This window comes from Chlamydotis macqueenii, chromosome 4, assembly GCF_036417535.1.
Source record: "Chlamydotis macqueenii isolate bChlMac1 chromosome 4, bChlMac1.mat, whole genome shotgun sequence".
In the NCBI taxonomy this organism is placed as follows: domain Eukaryota; kingdom Metazoa; phylum Chordata; class Aves; order Otidiformes; family Otididae; genus Chlamydotis; species Chlamydotis macqueenii.
In genome coordinates, this window is record NC_141559.1 from 19,191,427 (window position 1) to 19,209,943 (window position 18,517).

General features: G+C 39.9%; 1 protein-coding gene across 3 annotated transcripts in view; it reads right to left on the minus strand.

Annotated features, from left to right (window-relative positions):
• The window catches only part of ARHGAP24 (Rho GTPase activating protein 24), a 215,088-nt gene that overhangs the window by 33,938 nt on the left and 162,633 nt on the right, over nucleotides 1-18,517 (minus strand). For all 3 annotated transcript variants that reach the window (XM_086747382.1, XM_086747383.1, XM_086747384.1), the window contains one exon: nucleotides 1,308-1,430. In XM_086747382.1, coding sequence (XP_086603508.1) covers nucleotides 1,308-1,430 — 123 coding nt within the window. The remainder of the gene's footprint in view (nucleotides 1-1,307; nucleotides 1,431-18,517) is intronic.

An 18,517-nucleotide genomic window follows, 5' to 3' on the forward strand; every position in this document is an offset into this window, starting at 1 on the left:
GAGTTTTGGAGTTTGGTTTTTTTGGTTTGTTTTTTGAGCATCTTCCTATAAGATCTATATACCCAGATCCAGGACTGTGCCAGCTTATTAATGAATAGGGCCAGGTCCCAGTGAGATGACTGCTTAGCACCATCTTTCTAGGGCACATTTCTCCAAGAGGAGCCAAAGAGAAGGCGGTCATGTTTGAAGAGGTGCCAGGCAGGCCCTAGCTGATCAAGTCCTTCAGCACAGCCCACCAGCAAGACTAAAGCTTTCTCCTAAGAACTGTGTGACATGAACAGAGCACAAGGGAAGACAAGTGGCTTACAGGAAAAGTTTTATTTAGAACGATAATTTCCTTCAGTCCCTCCCATCCTCTCTCCTGTGGTCTACCTGGCAGTTTGAGAAAAAGACATTTGCAGTCAGCAATCACAGTTTTCAGTGATAACTGTGCTTCTCAGTCATGAAACAGCACAGACAATCCTGCCTGACTTACTTCTCTAGCAACCTGCAGTCAAGACCAAAAAGCGTCTGATGCAACACAGGTGCTCTTGCACAGTGGAAAAATATTTCTGTCCCTGAACTTGGGAGATTTGAGAGCTTCAAAGTACTCTGAGAGCTCCAGAGTAATTAATGTACTGACATTTTGTGCAAAGATACCAATCATACTTGTATTATAACAATACAGGCATTATCACTGGAATAATAATGATGAAAATGTTGATAATAATCTTTAGCCCATTCAACATGAGAGCTTTTTAAAAAGACAACTAGACGTCCGACAAGAAATTTTGATCCAGTACTACTGAAATTATTGTGTATGCCAATCAAAAGAAAAAGAATCTATCCTATACGGCTAGCGCTAATATTCTGAGGCTTTTATTGGAGCATATAGCTTTATACAATAATACTACTGGTCTTAGCTGTCCCTTGCAGGGGAATCACTGACAGCTTCTTGTAGAAATACATGGATGGTCTTTTAGCTGGTGACCAAACGAATTACCCTGCTTCTCCTTGCAGGAAGTTGATTTCATAGAAGACCAACCTCTGTGAAAACTTCCCCTTGCCTTGCTAATACACTATCATATGCTATCCTCATCAAGGGAAGCCATTCCAGACAGCTTAAAGTCTTTTAAGTGAGCCCTCTGTAACATGCCTGGTACCTTCATTGCAAGTGAAAATAAAGGATTGACTTCACAGTTTTTGAAAGATCTAGACCATTCTGCTCTTCTTCACTTCAAAACTCTGGCTGTGACTGAGAGATGACAGAAGAACCCTTACATGTCTTTGTGTATCTGAGAGCCTTGCATGTTGCCTCACTGACTCACCTCCTCCAAATGGCGCCCATATAACTCTGCGAATGGACTTCACCCAATCCTCCATGTCATTCTGCGTGCTCGCCATAAGAAGGTACGTCTCATGATTAGCTGTCATCCGCTCTCGGTCTCCTCCTGCAAGAGAAGATAATTGCAGTTAGAAACCCTTTTGTTTTCCTGCCTGGTCAAGTTCCTGCCAGGCTGACTGCTGAAAGCAGTAAACAGTGGCTCCATCACAGACACAGATACCATACAGTGGAGTGTTTATCGCCAGAAACGGCATGAAAAGAAGGTCCTGTAAGTACATTCCCCATCAGAGAGCGAGAAGCTGTCATGCTTCCAAAAGGAAATGAGAGGATCAGTGTCATCGGTAAACAAAAACAGCCCCATGCCATTCCAAGAACCACAGGGACCTGCACTAATCTGTAACTCGATATACACACTGGAAATTTTGCAGCAGTTACTGTACCATGATGGAAAGAATAAACGCAGAGAGAGATAAGCATGTTTTGAACAAGTGGGGATGACTCCATTTTTATTTTCAGGAGCACAATGTGTCACATTCATGGCAATGACATTTGATATATTCAAGTGTTGCTGTGAATCCCTAAGGAGAAGGCAGCCGACGCTATCAGCTGACATGGTACAACCCACTGCCTTGGATGAGTCTCAAGGAGATTAGATTAAGAGGGAACACACTGCCTTATTATCCTTTATTTAAAGGATGGGCCAACACTAAGAAGGTCAAAAGCAGAACTTGGCTTGCCACGGCTCCAGGTTTTCACACTTGCAGTACCTGTTCATGTCCATCCTAATGGGTACTATGTTAGCGCAAGAGCCCATGGGGATTCAAACCACCTTTCCTGCACTGCAGAAGGAGCAAACACTTCAAGAAAGATTGCACCAGACATTTTGAAACCCTTTCACTGAGCCAAGGGGCATGCTTGTATACGTCACGCACAAACGTGATGCATCTAGAAATTCCGCGAGTTCTCTGTTCATCTCTTTCCAGCTTCTTCCATCTCTATTTTTGATTCTAGTCATACCTAAAGTACATATATCTGTCCATTACAGCAGAAATACTGCTCCTGGGAGGTCTTCTGAAGAGTGCCATGCTCAGTGCTGGTCACTGGAACAGCTAGGTTTATAAAGAAAAAATTCTGAAGGGCTAGAAAGTCCAACCACAACTTCCTGGCACAACTGTTTGGAATGAACATACTTGTGTTGTCCACACTTTACAGAATCTGGACACACAGCTGAAAAAGGGACTGAACTGGAACTTGGTGAACACAAAAGCCAGATTTTCCTAGACACAGGCAGATTCTACTGAACGCTTATTCTTAAGGTTTACATTATTATTCAAAACTTAAATTTTAACTCGGAGTTAAAAAGAAACTGGTTTTCTACAGTCAAAACACAGCCATTCATATACCATATGTTCCCCAAAAAGGCATCCAAAGAAGGAATCCAATGCAACAACCTGAAGTACAATACATTTTAGACTATACCACAGTTTAAAAGTCTGAAGAACATTACTTTTTTTTCTAAGACACAGTTAAAAGATAGGGATGAACCTATTCTATGAGCCAACACTAGAGAAGTATCAGCATGAGCTAAACTGCGTTGTATTGTTTGGGAATCTTTTCAGTGACTAGCATAAGAATTAGTACAAAACATGGGTCTTACTTCTATGCTATGTTCCATCATTTTTACCTCTCAAGAAGCAGAGGATGAGGGTATGGGGAGCAGGAAGCATTAGCATCCCAAACGGCAGCACTCCACATAAACCCTGCCCAGAAAGCACATAGTCAGGCGCTGGAAATTTACTCCCCATCTCTAACTTTTACATAGCCATCTTGACCAGAGTGAGGACAGGTCTCTCTCACTCAGGCACAAAGAGTAGACATGATACTGTCTACAGTCTACTTAAACTGATGTATTTTATATATCATCTAGAGTTCTCATCCAGAAAAGACCAAAAAATAAAGATACAAACAGAATGCCTCAATATATTGTCACAGCTATTAACTATAATATTAATAAATATAGTATAGAGAAAAAAAAAAAGCATACAATGCATTTGCGCCCTTTTTGGGGCTGTTAGAAACTGCAAAGATCAGGGGACAGATAGGAAGAAATGACCATGATTCAGGAAAGAGCCATCTCATATAAGAAGTATCAGATAAACAGAAATAGATTTTCTGATCTTCAGTAGGTCCACAGGACACTTCTGAAAGATGATGTTTAGAATCTCCACTTTTTTTTTCCCTTGTAGTATTATTGTTATGACTATAATGAAGCATAAGTAGATCACAATCTCCAAAAACCAGACATCTATTCATACCGTAAATATTGGCATCATCAACTTGAAAATGGTGCTCATCATGAAGTCTAGTACAGCTGTGAATGCATCCTTATTATTTTCCTGTGGGTGTGCAAATCATAATGTATTTTACGTGTATTGTTGTATAGCTCCAGATAATGCCTTCTCAAATATCCCTTCCTGCATTTGTAGTTCAAATATGAGAAATGAGAAATATGAGAAATCCTGTGTGTTGTGGCCTGCTTGTGAATACCTAATTTGAGGGGTTGGAATACGAATTCCGCTTTTTAAAAAATCTTTTTCCCTTGTGACTTTGCAGGTGTCACAAGATTTGGAAGGAGCAGAACCCGGTCTACCTAACCAAAGAAGTTGACTCTGGCATCTTCAAGATGAAAAACTGCTGTTTACACAAACCGTGTGTATATCCTGTTTTTTCCAGGTAATAGCCTTCTCTGGTAAAGGCCAAAATGAATTGGACCTATACTGTTTCTCAAAACTACAATGGAATATGACATATTTTTATTCCTGCAGCCCTAACCAACTCCTAATCTATTTTATTTTCTTGGCAGCATCAGAAATGAATTCTTATTTATTGAAGGAATCTATCCATAACATCCATTTGGAATGGAAACAGTGAAACAGCACAATATCATGATGAATCTTCTACTCTGAACAGGTCCGATTTCTTCTCCTGCCTTCTTTGGCACTAACAATGACTCAGAGGTTCCCAAGGGCTCCTTCCAGCCTCCTTGGGGGCTTGGTGACCAGTAAATAGGACTGCTGCTGAGCTTCCTGATCAGGAGAGCCTGTGGGCGCTCAGCCCCATGCCAGCTGCAGCTCTGTGCACTGAGCCAGCCCCGCTTCGATACCAGCCAGGCGAGGCATTTTAAGAACTCTTGCCAGCAACTGAAAAAAAAAAAACAAAACAATTAAAATATGGCGAGGCAGGTCCCTGCAGGGATCCACTCCGCAGGGGGAAAGAAAGGGAACAGCCTGTGCTTGCTCATGCAGCACCACACCACACACTCGGAAAAGCATGAAGCGGAGGTGACTGAATTTAAGGGTGACTGTTTCCTCAAATACCAGGCTTGACAACTCTCCTGCTTTTTATCATCCATCCATTAAATGTGAATCCACAGACATTTTGCATTTTGCCCAGGGAAGTCGTGCAAGGTGTTTTTATTTTGTACTCTCTTTCTGTCTAACCCAACACCTTTCTCTTACCTGAATGCACCCAGGCTGAACTTCGAATGAAATATTTGCTTGTCCTTTTAAAAGCATCTTGGCATTTCTTGCAAACAGTAGTTCCAGCATTCTTGAGAATGGAATGTGAAGGGATTAAATTCATACCAACTGTTTAAAAGATAATTTTCTCCCAGGAGGAACATCAAAAACTAGGATTAATCTGATTTTTCAGAGCTGAGAATGTCATGGCCAACCTCAAAAGAATATTCACATTCCAACAAGAAAAATTTGGGGGCCAATTTCAAAGTGAAACAGTTCCCTACTCCCTTGTGCATTTCTCATCGCCACAGTTTCTGAAACCCTTGCTCTCACCTTTGGAACTGAAAGATGGTGAAAGGCAGACTGCCATTACAACGGAACCCACGGGGTTTTCTTTAGAAACATCCTCCTGCTTGAATGCTTCACATTCGTTTCCTAGATTTTTTATTTCTCGGGAAAATGCTAAATAGTAAAATTTTAGCCTTCTAATGTTTCAGATGAATACACTAAATGTACTTCCATATGGTATTCAAATGGGTACTCTAGGTTACTCATTACATCACAAAAAAAATCAAGCCATATACTTACAAAAAGATTTAGGAGCTGATATTCAGACACTAATTTCTGGAAAACTTGCCTGAGGAGTCCTTTCTTTTCTTTCTACTGCACTCTCTTTTAAATTTATTTTCTTAATTTTTTTAAAATCCTTTCAAATTCGTATATGGTCTGGAATTCTCTTCCAGCTACTACTGTCCATCACCACATTTCCGCATACATGCACTGAACAACACTGCCCTCTTCTCCCACGCATCCCTGTTTCTCCCAAAACCTCATAGTTGTACCAGCCTTTATGGCAGAAGGGTTGATCTTTGTACAACTGATATTCCATACAAATCATTTGCAACTTAAACATATGCACCTGTGTTTTGCATAGATCTTCCAATTGCAGCCCAGTGTAGAAGTGCGTGCCATCCCCGTGTGCAGTGAAGCAGGCATGCTCTTATCCATCCAGATGTATGACTATGTAATTTATAGCTCTTGATCACTACTCCAATTAGTATTTATTCACAAGCAAACCACCAATAATTATGACAGAATTCATGACTCTTCCACTACACTTTGTGTTCTTAAATTTTCCCCAACGCTACAAATGAACTGCACATTAAGTGCCATGTTTCACTTATTTCTCTGGAAAAACCCACCTGTGTTTCCTTCATCAACTTTCACTTCACAGCATTCATCCTGAGACTTTTTAATCCTAAGCAGAAATAATCTCTGCAAGTTGTAGAGGATACTAGAACATCAGAGACCAAGATGAAGAACCTTATTCTCCTTTTTTTTTTTTTCTTTAATGAAACTCCTTGTTTAAGAACAAAATTGAAATTATGATTACCCAGTCTTGGTATCAACTCAACACTAACCGCTGCTGCTTTAAGTGCAGAAGTCTTACTTGACATACTGATGAGCTACTAAAAGACAATTCAAATCCATACATGTCTGTCTTCCATATGCTGACACTGGCAACTACAGGATCCATCTATCCTCAATGGAGTCAAGAAACTCTACCATAGATGTTAAATTATAATCACACCTGACTTTAATGGAACATAAGAACTCTTCTGCTGGCCCCTGCCTGTGCTCCGAGCTCTGCGCATCCCGAGTCTGATGAAAACCACACATTGGTGCCTTTCAAGGATGATTCAGGTTCCTGCATTGAGGTGATATGGAACAATTTGCCCTTCAAACTGACCTCAAATTGTCATACCAGTTTGAGCATGAAAATGTTTTACGTTCCTTCCAACTGGGACATTGTGAAAACCTAACTGCAAAAAGGTAGGTGGGGTCTCAGGTTGAAATTTGAAAAGCAAAATGAAGGAGCTACGCTCCACGATGCAATTGTATTTTAACGAGATTGGCTCTGGGATTCAGTGAGAAACCTTTCTTCACAGCAAGTGAGAATCTGTGCTGAAGGCTTACCAACTGCTGCATCTCACATCACCAATTTAAAGAATGGAAAGAGACACAGCTACTTCAAATTTGCAAAATTTTTGAACTGTGCATACTGCTTGCTAAGCACCCAAGCATATGTTCTTACAGATGTGCCGGTGGAGGGGAAGTAGGGGCAATGAATTTCTGCACATCAGTTAGGCACTTATTTCTGATGATACAGGTATAACATGGAGCTTGCAGATGAGAGCTAGGGGGATGGCTTTTGATTTTTCTGCTGTTTTGTTTGTTTGTTTATAATTCTTAAAAGCTTCTTTATTCTGCATATGCCTTGTATTGCTCCAGCTCTTCCTGACTACTTAAAACTTTACCAAGAATTTACAGCTTAAAATCAAAGAGATATGGGCAATCATGTATCTTAGCTGCTTATTTGATGATTCTTGAGATTTTAGGATCCATGTTTCGTAGACCTTCATGACAAAACTAAGTGCAGAAACTTGTTTCTAGGAAAAAAAAATTTAAGCTAATAAATTAACATATTGTCACTATTGTAGCATTTTTTTAGTATCCCATCATAAGAGATAGTGAAAAAGAAGCTGAAACATTTCACTTGCATATGAAAATAAAAAACAATTGAGATATACCAGTAATTGAAATTAGGAACTTCTCACTGGCCCTGTTAAGTAATATATGGCAAACCAGATTCCAAAGATCATAAAGATACTAAGAAGAAATTCCTATGTACTTTAAACGTCTTAAAATTATTAGATAAAATAATATGTTGGCTGCTTTTTCCACAGATGTTTAGACAGATAAATCCATCTAGATGGCTGAATGTTAAAACATGAGTGGCTACCATTAGAATTTAACTCCTAGGCATTTTCAAAAGGTGTTCCATAAAATACGAATGATACCCCCTGTTGTTCTGTTAAAACCAGAGCAGGTAGCAGATCCAGCTCATTATTTTGAGTTCCACTACATAGCTGCATTACCTCTAAAGCCTCAATGAGAGGTAACAGACTGGGTTGAGGAAGATATACAAATTACAATTACAATTCTTTTACCCAAGACTGTCCTGTTATAGCTCTGTTCTTGTTTGTCTCAATGTTGCTCTGTCTTCTGAAAAGAGACAGAGATGGCTGGAAGATACGCTTCCATCACCTATATGTTTCAAACGACTAATACGACCACCACTGGGAAACCTCAGCTTTGAAATACAGAGCTATCAAACTCAGCATTGTTTTACTACCAAACCACATTATGTGCACTATTTAATTTCTCTCTTCACAAATAACTAACATATTTTCCTGAAGAGGGGAATTACGTAACTGCAAACAAGTCAGTAATGAAGATACTGCTTTTTAAATATTTCAGTACAAATATAATTTTCTGCTGCTAGTATCCAAGCCAATCTTTTGCATTAATATCTTGAACAGCAGTTTTCTGCACTAAGGGTGTATTGGGTTTGGGGCATACTAGCTTTTCAACATGAGGCTGCAGCCTAATTTAAGTTCTAAATGGCAAAAGACTGTGAACACAAGTACACTCCCTGGTGAGCTTTGTCCTCTGTCACTTTTCCCAGAGATTTCCCCACTTGCAGAATGCCTGGAAGACAGCAGGGCTTTTTCAATAGAGAGAGTTGTTTTCATGAAGCTTTGAAGCAGCTGCTGTTGGATACCTGAAATCAGGTTCAGGAAATGTATTCATCATGTGTAACGTGACGAATACTCTGTACAGATAGCTTTCTTCTGTGCTGCAGGGTTACAACTGCAGCGCATCTGTCTAATAAAAGTAAGTTTAGTATCTTGCACAATAAAAGCATAAAATCAGTGCCATATTTAAGCATTTTGCATATTGCATAGCTACTAAGTCTTTCTTCTAAAAATAATAATTATTGCTTAGATACCTGAGCAAAAAACTGTGATGCTTGCTCATCAGCCGTTATAATTGTGTCAGAAAGAAGTCATTAATGAGGAAAAGAGAGATGTGAATTCAAATAATCCCTTGTACAATATAAGAGCTCTGATATTTTTTCAGAGCACTTAATGTTTTCAGCCATGTCTCATTCTTCCTCTCCTCTATTTTTGCTGCCCTTCCTTTATTCCTAGTTTGAACTTCTGCTATGCTTCAGATTTCACAATTATCCACCTCATCCTCAGATATAGATCCTGAGTGGTACCTATTTCATAGAATCATAGAATGGTTAGGGTTGGAAGAGACCTTCAAAGGCCATCTAGTCCAACACCCCTGCAATGAGCAGGGACATCTCCAACCAGATCAGGTTGCTCAGAGCCCCCGTTCAACTTGGCCTTCAATGTTTCCATGGATGGGGCATCCACCACCTCTCTGGGCAACCTAGTCTAGAGTTCCACCATTTCGTAAAGTCTGTTCCTCCTATCTATCCCTGTCACTGCCAGCACAGTTAACTTTTGTATCTTGCTCTTCCCAGCTGAAAAAATCTCATCTCTCTTCTTGCTTAAGGCACACTGCCCAGAATATTTTGCTTACACATTGCATTAAAAGGCCATCAAGCTGTGTGGACCTCATCCCAGCTCAACCCTTCACCAGCCCCTGAGCAGCACACATCGCTGCCTTCCCAGTTAATCACTACCACTGAGAAGTCAGAGTCATGCTTCTTTTGCACTGCTGTTGATATTTTTAGGTTTTCCAGAATTTTTCAGCTTTGTTGTGATATAAAATGCAGTCTGAACTGTCATGCTTGCTGTTCCATTGTGACTTTCAGCTGTTGTCAGAGTTGCTGGTAACACTTTCTGCATCCATTAATGATTCCACTTTCTTATTGATGCTGAAGTTTTGTGAAACCACACAACAGCAAAAAAATATTTTTCTACTTTTTTTTTCAGCCGTACTGACCGACATTAAATTACATTCTTCTGCCTGTATAGGGAAGACTGACAATGAACTTACAGAAACAGATGGATCAGGGAAAATAAAGGTCAGATTTACAGTATGTGTGTTGTACCTTTATACAAAAGAAATTGCTTTAGTGCCATTGACTGCAAATATCCTGAACACACACTCTGGCACTAACATGAAACTTAGCAAACATTCTGACAAAGCATGTATTGTAATTTTACCTGGTCTTGACAAACTATTACACTTAGTGCAGGGAAGCAGAGAAATAATTTGGTGGCTCCACAAAAGACACACTCAGTACTACTTCTTAAGACTTCTCATTCTTTGCCTCTTGCAATGGAATCTCACAAGGGTTTTTTTGGTAGGAAGATGTGGAAAACATAAATAAACAAAAAAAAAAAACAAACAAACCAGAGATTGGCTGTAAGAAGCCCACTCCTCTGTGTCCTTCATTACTACTGGGATTTGAGACATACACAATATTGAACCACCTGTGGGTCAAAAAAAAAAAATTGTGGGAAAAAAAATTTGCAGGCCATACTCATCTATGTATGTGTACAGTGCCTTCACATTGCCCTGTTTTCAAAACTTAAACCATAAAGAGCTTTCCTCTGAAATTATGACTTCAAGAAAGTAAAAATAAACCCATAAACAATTAAAAACATACTGTGGCTTTTTTAGTTAAAATTTGTACACACAGAAGACGTAAAATAAAATTGTCAAGGCCTTATTTTTTTGGACAAAGAAAGTAGACTAAGTCCATCTTTGTGAGTTTTCTTCCCCCATTTTTCTGACATTGGTCAGTAGTTTCCTGGGGACAGAGGCAAGAGAGATTTGCTTTCTGAACTATAGCTTGGATACTTAGAGACAGCAGAACTGGCTTGTGATCCCCCAGAAGAAACAACATAGAGAGAAGAACGTGGGTTTTGCAACGACCTGTGATGCTCCAATGTTTTACTGCTTTATTTCTACTAGCTTCACATCAAGCTATATAATTTCTACCTCAATTGCAATAACCAAGAAAGGAATGGATTGCTACAGCCAGGTCTCAGCTCTGTGTTTCTTGCACAGTATTTTACCCAGCCACTGACTACACAGGGTTGTATCTGATGCTACGCCTATAGGGTTGGTGATTTTAATTGACAGGATGTCCTCAGCACTGAGGAGTTCCACAGAAGACCTATTGTCTTTAATAGGAAAGCTTCACTATGAAATTCAAACATTTTTCAAATACTCTTATGTGCATTCATTAGAAACGGGGGAGGGCAGAACTACAGAAATGGCTCCACATTTAACTGCTTCAACTGCCCACTGGTTCCCACCTGATTGTGGGAATATTGCTGCAGTGTCCACAGACAATTTATCAAATTTAACAGTTCTCATCCCTTGAAATTACTATTTCACTTTCTCCTTCCAATACCAGATAAAATCTGTGGGAAAATATCGCTTGTCATATTGACTTGCCAAGAAGGAATCAACATATTTATGTAGTTGGGAAGAAGTGTAAGGGTCACATAATGTCAAACATCAGTGGTGGTGCAAGACTTAGTGGATCACTTCACTGTTACCTGTTGTATCTGATTTATTCTAAGAGGAAAGCACAAATACAAATTACTACAGCAAACTTATTTTCTCTGTCCTACGTGACACACCTCAAACTACTGCACTCCTGTCATTTGACAGTAAGAAGCTTCTTTGAAGTGTCTCAAGTTGAACACCCAAAATGACCACCATGTTACTTGAAATTTGGCTGATCTCTAACTTTATTTTAGAGAAAGTCTCTGCACACATATATCCATCTCTGCTGCTAAGGAGAGAGAGGAAAAAGCCCCATGCATTTGCTGGTCTATACATAGTCAGCAATGTAAAAAGATGCTTTAGAACAGGTTGACTGCGAGGACTCTGTTTTGGCAAAAAGCAAGATGCTGGAGCTGCAAGAAATGTCTGCCCTGTGCTACCAAATGCTTTCCTGGCTCTTCAGCCTCACATCATGAATTGCACTGAAGTGCAAAGACTCAACTTGAGCTGGATTATTTTGAAAGGTCAGTTCCACAGCACATATTTGTATTTAATTTCCTAGCAGGAAATTAAAACTTCTGATGATTTTAAGTAAGGAAGGATCAATACCTGAACAAAAGCCCTCAAGTGTAAATTCACCCAGGGACTGGGAGGACTTACCTATGCACATTGGCATGTGAACTTCAGGCTGCAAAGCCAGCATGCCAATATGCCAGACCTAGCTTATCAGCAAGAACAACATTCAAAGCACGTGCTCACTTCTGCTCTCTATTCCTCGTGAATACGGATACCCTGAGCCTCCAGCAGGTACAAACCGAGATGCTCTTTCATCAGTCTAAACATGCTCTTGTGTGCACAACATAAGGGGGATAATTAACTCGGTACAAAACCTAAGTCAAACAGCTAAATTCTTGTGATATTTCTTTCGAAAGAGGCCAGCCAAAACGAAGAGCTTTGATCAGGAGGTAACCATCCGGTATCTCAGGACAGTGAATTGCAGCTGAGCCATAACTTGAGCCCGTCTTTGAAATTCTGTCTCATACACAGGCCTATAGCCATTGCTGCATACAGACAAGCAGACAATGCTATTGTTTATTCATTTTCAGGTAACAAAACTGATCTGCCAAACACAGAAAATGTTGCATTTCTTATAATTCTACAGACAATTATTTTGTAAACAGTCAGAAAAGTTATTGTGTTTCCAACAGCTTCCAAGAAAAGCACTTTCTGTTCTGCAGCAGGAACTGGCAATACTCTCCAGCTTCTGGACATGGTGCTTTCCAGTCTGCACTGAATTACACCCAAACATAGAAATACTTCATTTCTCCAGAGAGCAACCAGTTATTTCAGCTCATATCTGACTTCAGATTTGATCACAGATAAAAATAATAGCTCTTTGTGGCATAGATACAAAACCAAGAGGACGCAAATATCCTAACTGAGCAAGTATATATTATGCATACACATAATTTCATCGTAACATCACTTGATTAATAATGCAAAGTCATGTTTTAGCAGTTTAGAAAATAAATCAAGAATAAGTTATTCAGTAAAGCATTTGGGCTAATTGACATATACAGAAGACAATTATCTAATATAGAGTTAAACCTCAGCATACAGCGATCTTGCTTATCTAAACTAGCAGGAGATTTTAGTCGTAAGTTCAGGACATTTGCTACACAGCTCATCTGAAGTCAACCATCTCCAGGAATATCGTGCCTCTTAGCACCATTTTGGGATAAGAGTTCAATATTAACTGAGACAGAAGCATGCCACTTAACGAATTATCAGCTCAACTCTCCAGTCCTTTAAATGTCTCAAAAATTTCTAATTCAAATGCAGCTTTCCTCAAAAAGAGCCACCAAACAGCAGTTTTCTGCAGAGCACAAACAGTGCTTAGTGTTAGTATTTTATCTCCACACCTTGCAATAGAGCAGATGAAGCTAAGAATGAGCAGAAAACTCTTTTCAGCTTTGTATTGTTATATATATGCAACCAATAGACACATGTTGCTCATTCACGAGCACAGAATCATCCCAGGGTGCATTTACTTCTAATTTGGGTAGGTCTACACTTTTGCCTTGACAGCTAGAGCCTATATAGCACTGAACATCTTTTTCAGACAAAAATCACTTGTGTCTCATTTCTGGCAGTGTACGCTAACAGAAAGTACTTGCAAGGAGAAACGCAGTATATTTTGAAGTATTGTTTTTTATATGACATTATGTGGGATGAAATGCTAACTTGGTTCATGCTACAGAAAAAAAAATGTAAAATGGATAAAATACATACATTTTCACAGATAGATCTTGTACAACAAAAAGACTGTCTTTTCTCTACTTGCCAATTCTTTGGAACACTGGAAGAAGACCATCGATGAGGTGAGACTCCTGCCAGCCACAGACATGTCTCTGACAGGTGAAGATGGCCCCTCCTTCCCTCTACGCTTACACTTGGTCAACTTCCCACACAGAAAAAATCCACAGAAACTCTGACACGTGTAATGAACTCAAAAACTGCTTGGCAGCAGCATTACACAACACAGGAAATGCTCATCGTGGGTCCACTTCTTCCTAGGAGAAGTACCAGGAATTCTTTAGTCCCAAGATATTAAATAACACTTGAGAACGGATGCTATCTATATGACCAAGGAAACAGCAGACATCAATATCCTCCATCAGGCAGATGTGGCAAGGGGGGATAACATGCATAACTCCAACAGTAGCTGTTTAGCTTAAAGGAAAATTGTTTATTGTTTCTCGTATCTTTTCACTCACAAGTACATCACTGGGCTAGTCAGGGAGAGCCTATCAAAGATTTTAGCTTCGGCTAGTCATAGGCTCAAGCGGTTTCAGGTCCACTGGGAACCAATGGAGCTTCAGCTCCTAATACAAGCAGTTTTGCCTCCAGATCCTCATTCCATCTGAGAAAACTCACAGGTGTGCTTTATGATACACTTTAAGGTGGCAGTCAGATAGTTAAATCTGAACTAGTCACCATATGCTCTTTTTATGGCAAGGAAGAACTGCCAGAGGGTGATTTATCTGAGCTATCTTTGGAGCCTCTTCTAGGACGAGATGAATCACACTGTGGACATGTCACTTCTCTTCCAAGCTGTTAATGCCAGCCCACTCACATTGGCTTTCTTGGTGAGTTCATGGACATGCAGTCCATTCCCTGGACTGCTCTGTACTGTAGCTTTCAGACGTGCACAGGTATATGATTGTGAGGACTCAGAGAAGTATTAGCATTTCTTAAAATGGCCCGAAGTATCTACAAACCATTTACTTATTAAGAAATATCAGTAAATGCACAAATTAAGTAATCTGCAATTAAGCAGAAAAAGTTATTCAAGACACTTACTTTTCCTGCTAGGAAAGAAAAAAAAAAAGTTCTTATAATAAAGTCATAACAGTGCATGACAAACATGAGAGGTAACCAGTGGGTATTTCTGATTCTGGCACATGATTTTTGGCAAATTTCTGTACATCGGTGGAAGGATTCAAACTCTGACAATGGAAAAGGGGACAAAAATCCATCAGTGACAAGCAGGACACCAGCAATGTATTAACCAGCAAAGCCACACGCTCATCAGACACTGGCTAATATTGAAGACAGCATCTGTCCTTCAGGTAATCACTGACCCCCTCAAGAAGCACAAAGCCTGAACCAGGAAACAGTTACAAGCTTGGGATAAGGATCTAACGATGGCACGCAAATATCTGCTGCTGACAAAACAGGGAACAAGAATTTAAAGGCCATTGATTCCTTTGAAAAATTTACTGTTCATAACCACTACATGCACTGTAAACTGAGGCCTCTGTCCAGAAGTTGGTACAACTTTCTCATGTCCTCACAGAATAACAGAAGAGTGTGCTAATGTTAGCTGGAAATTATCAAAAAAAGATTTCCCTGAAGTTTAACAAGATTCTCTAGCTATGTTGAAAGATACAAAATTACTCAATAGTAAGTTATGTTCTTTTGATGGATTCTTTAAAATTCTGTCTTATGCTTAGATTAAGTCTGTAAATTCAATAAAAGGGTTATTCATTCACTGACAGGCTCCTATTCACTAAGGATGTTATTTCCATATGGACTATTTTTTTTTGTCCTATGTGCTGAAGACAGACACAGGAAACAATTGTCCTAAACCACGCAGCATATATGGCAGAAGATATTTTTATAAGAACAGGAATAAAAATTATATGATAAGATAGAAGCCAGTAAGAGATAAATATTTGCCAGTAAGATGACTAAACTAATCACCAAGACTTCCAACTCCAAATATAGTGGGAACTGCAGGATCTCATATCATGCTGTGCATGGAAGTTGCCAAAACCTGAGAGATTTTTTGGAAAGGTGACTCTGGTATCTTAGAAAGACTCAGTATCAGTGGCACAGCTTGAACTGGCAAGTATCAGAAAGATTGTGAGAGAGCCGGCTCCTGTAAGGTTTCCCACGTAATTTCTAGAAATTAAGTTTTCTGATAGGGACACAAACTCTCTGATGCTTGTCCAAGCTGAACTGCTGAGCCCCTCTGAAGTGTGCCGAGCCACTCATCATGGGGAGAGAGGGAGGCTGCCATCAGGAGCAGAGTGTTTTTAAGCAATGCACCCAATGCAGGGGCGCAACTGTGCTCCCAGGAACTGAGCAGAAATCCCAGGTAAGCCTGAGACAGCACTTTACAATTATTTCTCCAAGTATTTTATGGTATAGCCAGCAGCTGCCAGAAAAAAAGATGTTTCCTATCACAATGAAAGCCAAGTCGCTTCTCCCACGTACCACAGAACAGACTCAGACTTTACTGGATGCTGTGGTCAATCTATCAGACATAATACAATTAGCCCCCAGTTTAAAATAATTTCCTCCTTTGCAGCTTTCTCTTCAAAATTAAATATTCTGTTTAGCGTTGTTTTACGCACTCACACAGAGCTGAACTGTAAGTTTGCTACCTCGCCCAAAGCCAACAACTGCAGGCAGCAGGGCGGCCGTAGAGCAGTCTGTAGGCATGACTGCAGTTTGGGGGTCCCCCTGCTCCTCCATGTAGACTGAGTGCAACCAGCCTCATCAAACCTTTCTCTGAAAGGCTGCTCAGCCAGCATCAGGAGATGCAGGAGAAATGCTTTCCTATGTACCAGGGTCTGCTTAGGTTTTCAAAATGAAAGATGAAAGAGAGCAACTGAAAATACTTGAAAGACGATGTTTAGATGAGACCCTACTACGTGTTGCACTTGCAGCACAATTTTAACTTCCTTTCAAAGAATTCATCTTCAAAACATCTCTATGGTCAGAGATATAGCATCTTTAAATTATCAATAAAATAATAAAAGCACCTAAAAGGTAGAATAATTTGTTCAACGCTTTACAGAAAATAAAAAAAAAAAACCAAACCACCAACTATTGTACAGCTCTGGAAAAAAGCAGCATGATCTCATCTCTGTGCTTCCTTTGCAAGCACACTACCCCCATCACTTTCTGAACTGTCAAGAAAATAAAGTGGATACAAAGTCATTTTGAACATTCAGGTTTTTAAGCAAATGCCCTGGAATTTGACACCTATGTTCTCTATGTTTTGTGTTTTTTTCTGAGAGTATTATACTGTAAAAACATTTATTGATAACAAGGTGAACAGGAATACAGTTTCCATCACACATACTACATTTTGAAGTTTTAAGCACAAATATTCCCAGAAGAACCACACAGTAACTCTTTATTCCATAATAAAAATCTCACAAAGAAAAGAAAAACTCAAGCTGACTATGGCTAATTAAACAGTGAAAGAGACAAAAACTTACTACAACTTCATTTTTGCAGACCTGTATAAGAGATCTTGTTGCCATGGACAGATTGTCAATATCTAGTTAATCTCTCCATGTTCCTTATCTATTAAACACAACGTCAGCTGATGCCCAGCATTACAAATTACTCTGTGACTACACAGCACTCAAGTGGAGAGAATAATCCTTTACTGCCAGTAGCTATTTTTTTTAGTGGAAGATGTATTCAAGATGAATGGCACAACAAGTGAGCCAAATGACCGAAGGACACTCTGCTAAAAAGACAAGAGGCCACAATACTCCAAAGCTTATCTGCCTGGAGCTGCTACAGTACCCACAGATGGAGAAAGAAGTTACCTGGCAATGGGAGGAAGCAACTCAAACCAGGCTAAAAATCCCCACCTGGGAAGCAGGATATGTAACACAAGAACCAGGCTGTACTGAGATCTGTGCTGGCTGTGGCCAGGCTGCTAGCCACACCTGAGTGAGCCAAGTAAAATCTCTCCTGGATAAACCCATGTGACACTTCAGGGACTACACTTAAGAAAAAGTCCTTCATGTATACATGCTCCTCAGCCTGTGAAAAAACCTGCACTGCCCTGTTTGTAGGATGGTTTCTGCCCGAGTCATCTGTGGCAGGAGAGTTTGTTTCGTGCTGCAGTTTCTGTCTTTACAGTCTCTGACTAGGCTCACTTTTCATGCAGAAGAACTCCCAGAGAATTAGGTTCTAGCACTCGGACAGAGACTGCTGAGAGGGGAAATGGCCTGTTCAATACTCAGATTCATCTGTTCTGCAACTGGTATACGCAGAGTAAACGAACTTGAATTACACAAAAGAACTTAAATGATTTCTCCTCTGATGAAGGATTAACTATCAATGCCTTGAAAGGCATCTGGCAGCAGTAATCTGCAAGCCGTCCTTCTTAGGAGGCTGGACCACTACAGAAATAACTGCTGTTCCAGACAACAGTAGGCTGCCAGATCAACAAATGGATTAACACTGTCCCAAAGGCCCACAGATCCAGCCTTGGACCCCAGTGACCGGGTTGCTCCTTTTCTCCCTCAGTTACCGTAGTAGTTATGTTGCGTATGCCCAAAACGCCACCTAAGTTTTCAATATTTGGGCACAGGAGAGAGAGAAAACCCTCTTGTTTTCCACAGTCTCACAGCTCTTTGCTACTGACTTACCTAGGAATCTCAGAGAAGTCGTGCCATTTTTCCTGAGCTTCAGATACTCTGTTAGCAAAACGGGAACAAGTGCCTTGTGCCTTGCTCTGCTCATTATTTTGAGATTAAACACTCTATTTAAGTGCTGATAAAATAATTATAAGTGAGACAACATCCTGTGGAAAAGAAAATGAAAAAGGCAGCAGGATCTGAGGGGAGAGGATAGGTTAATTCAAAACAATGGTGGAAATATAATGATACAATTAAAGTGGTAAACAAATTTAGAGGTAATGAATCACTATATTAAACTAAATGTCACTATGCATTCTTACCGTGTAGGCATAATTCTCACAAGAATGCCTTAAATAACTGAAGAACTAAAATGCACA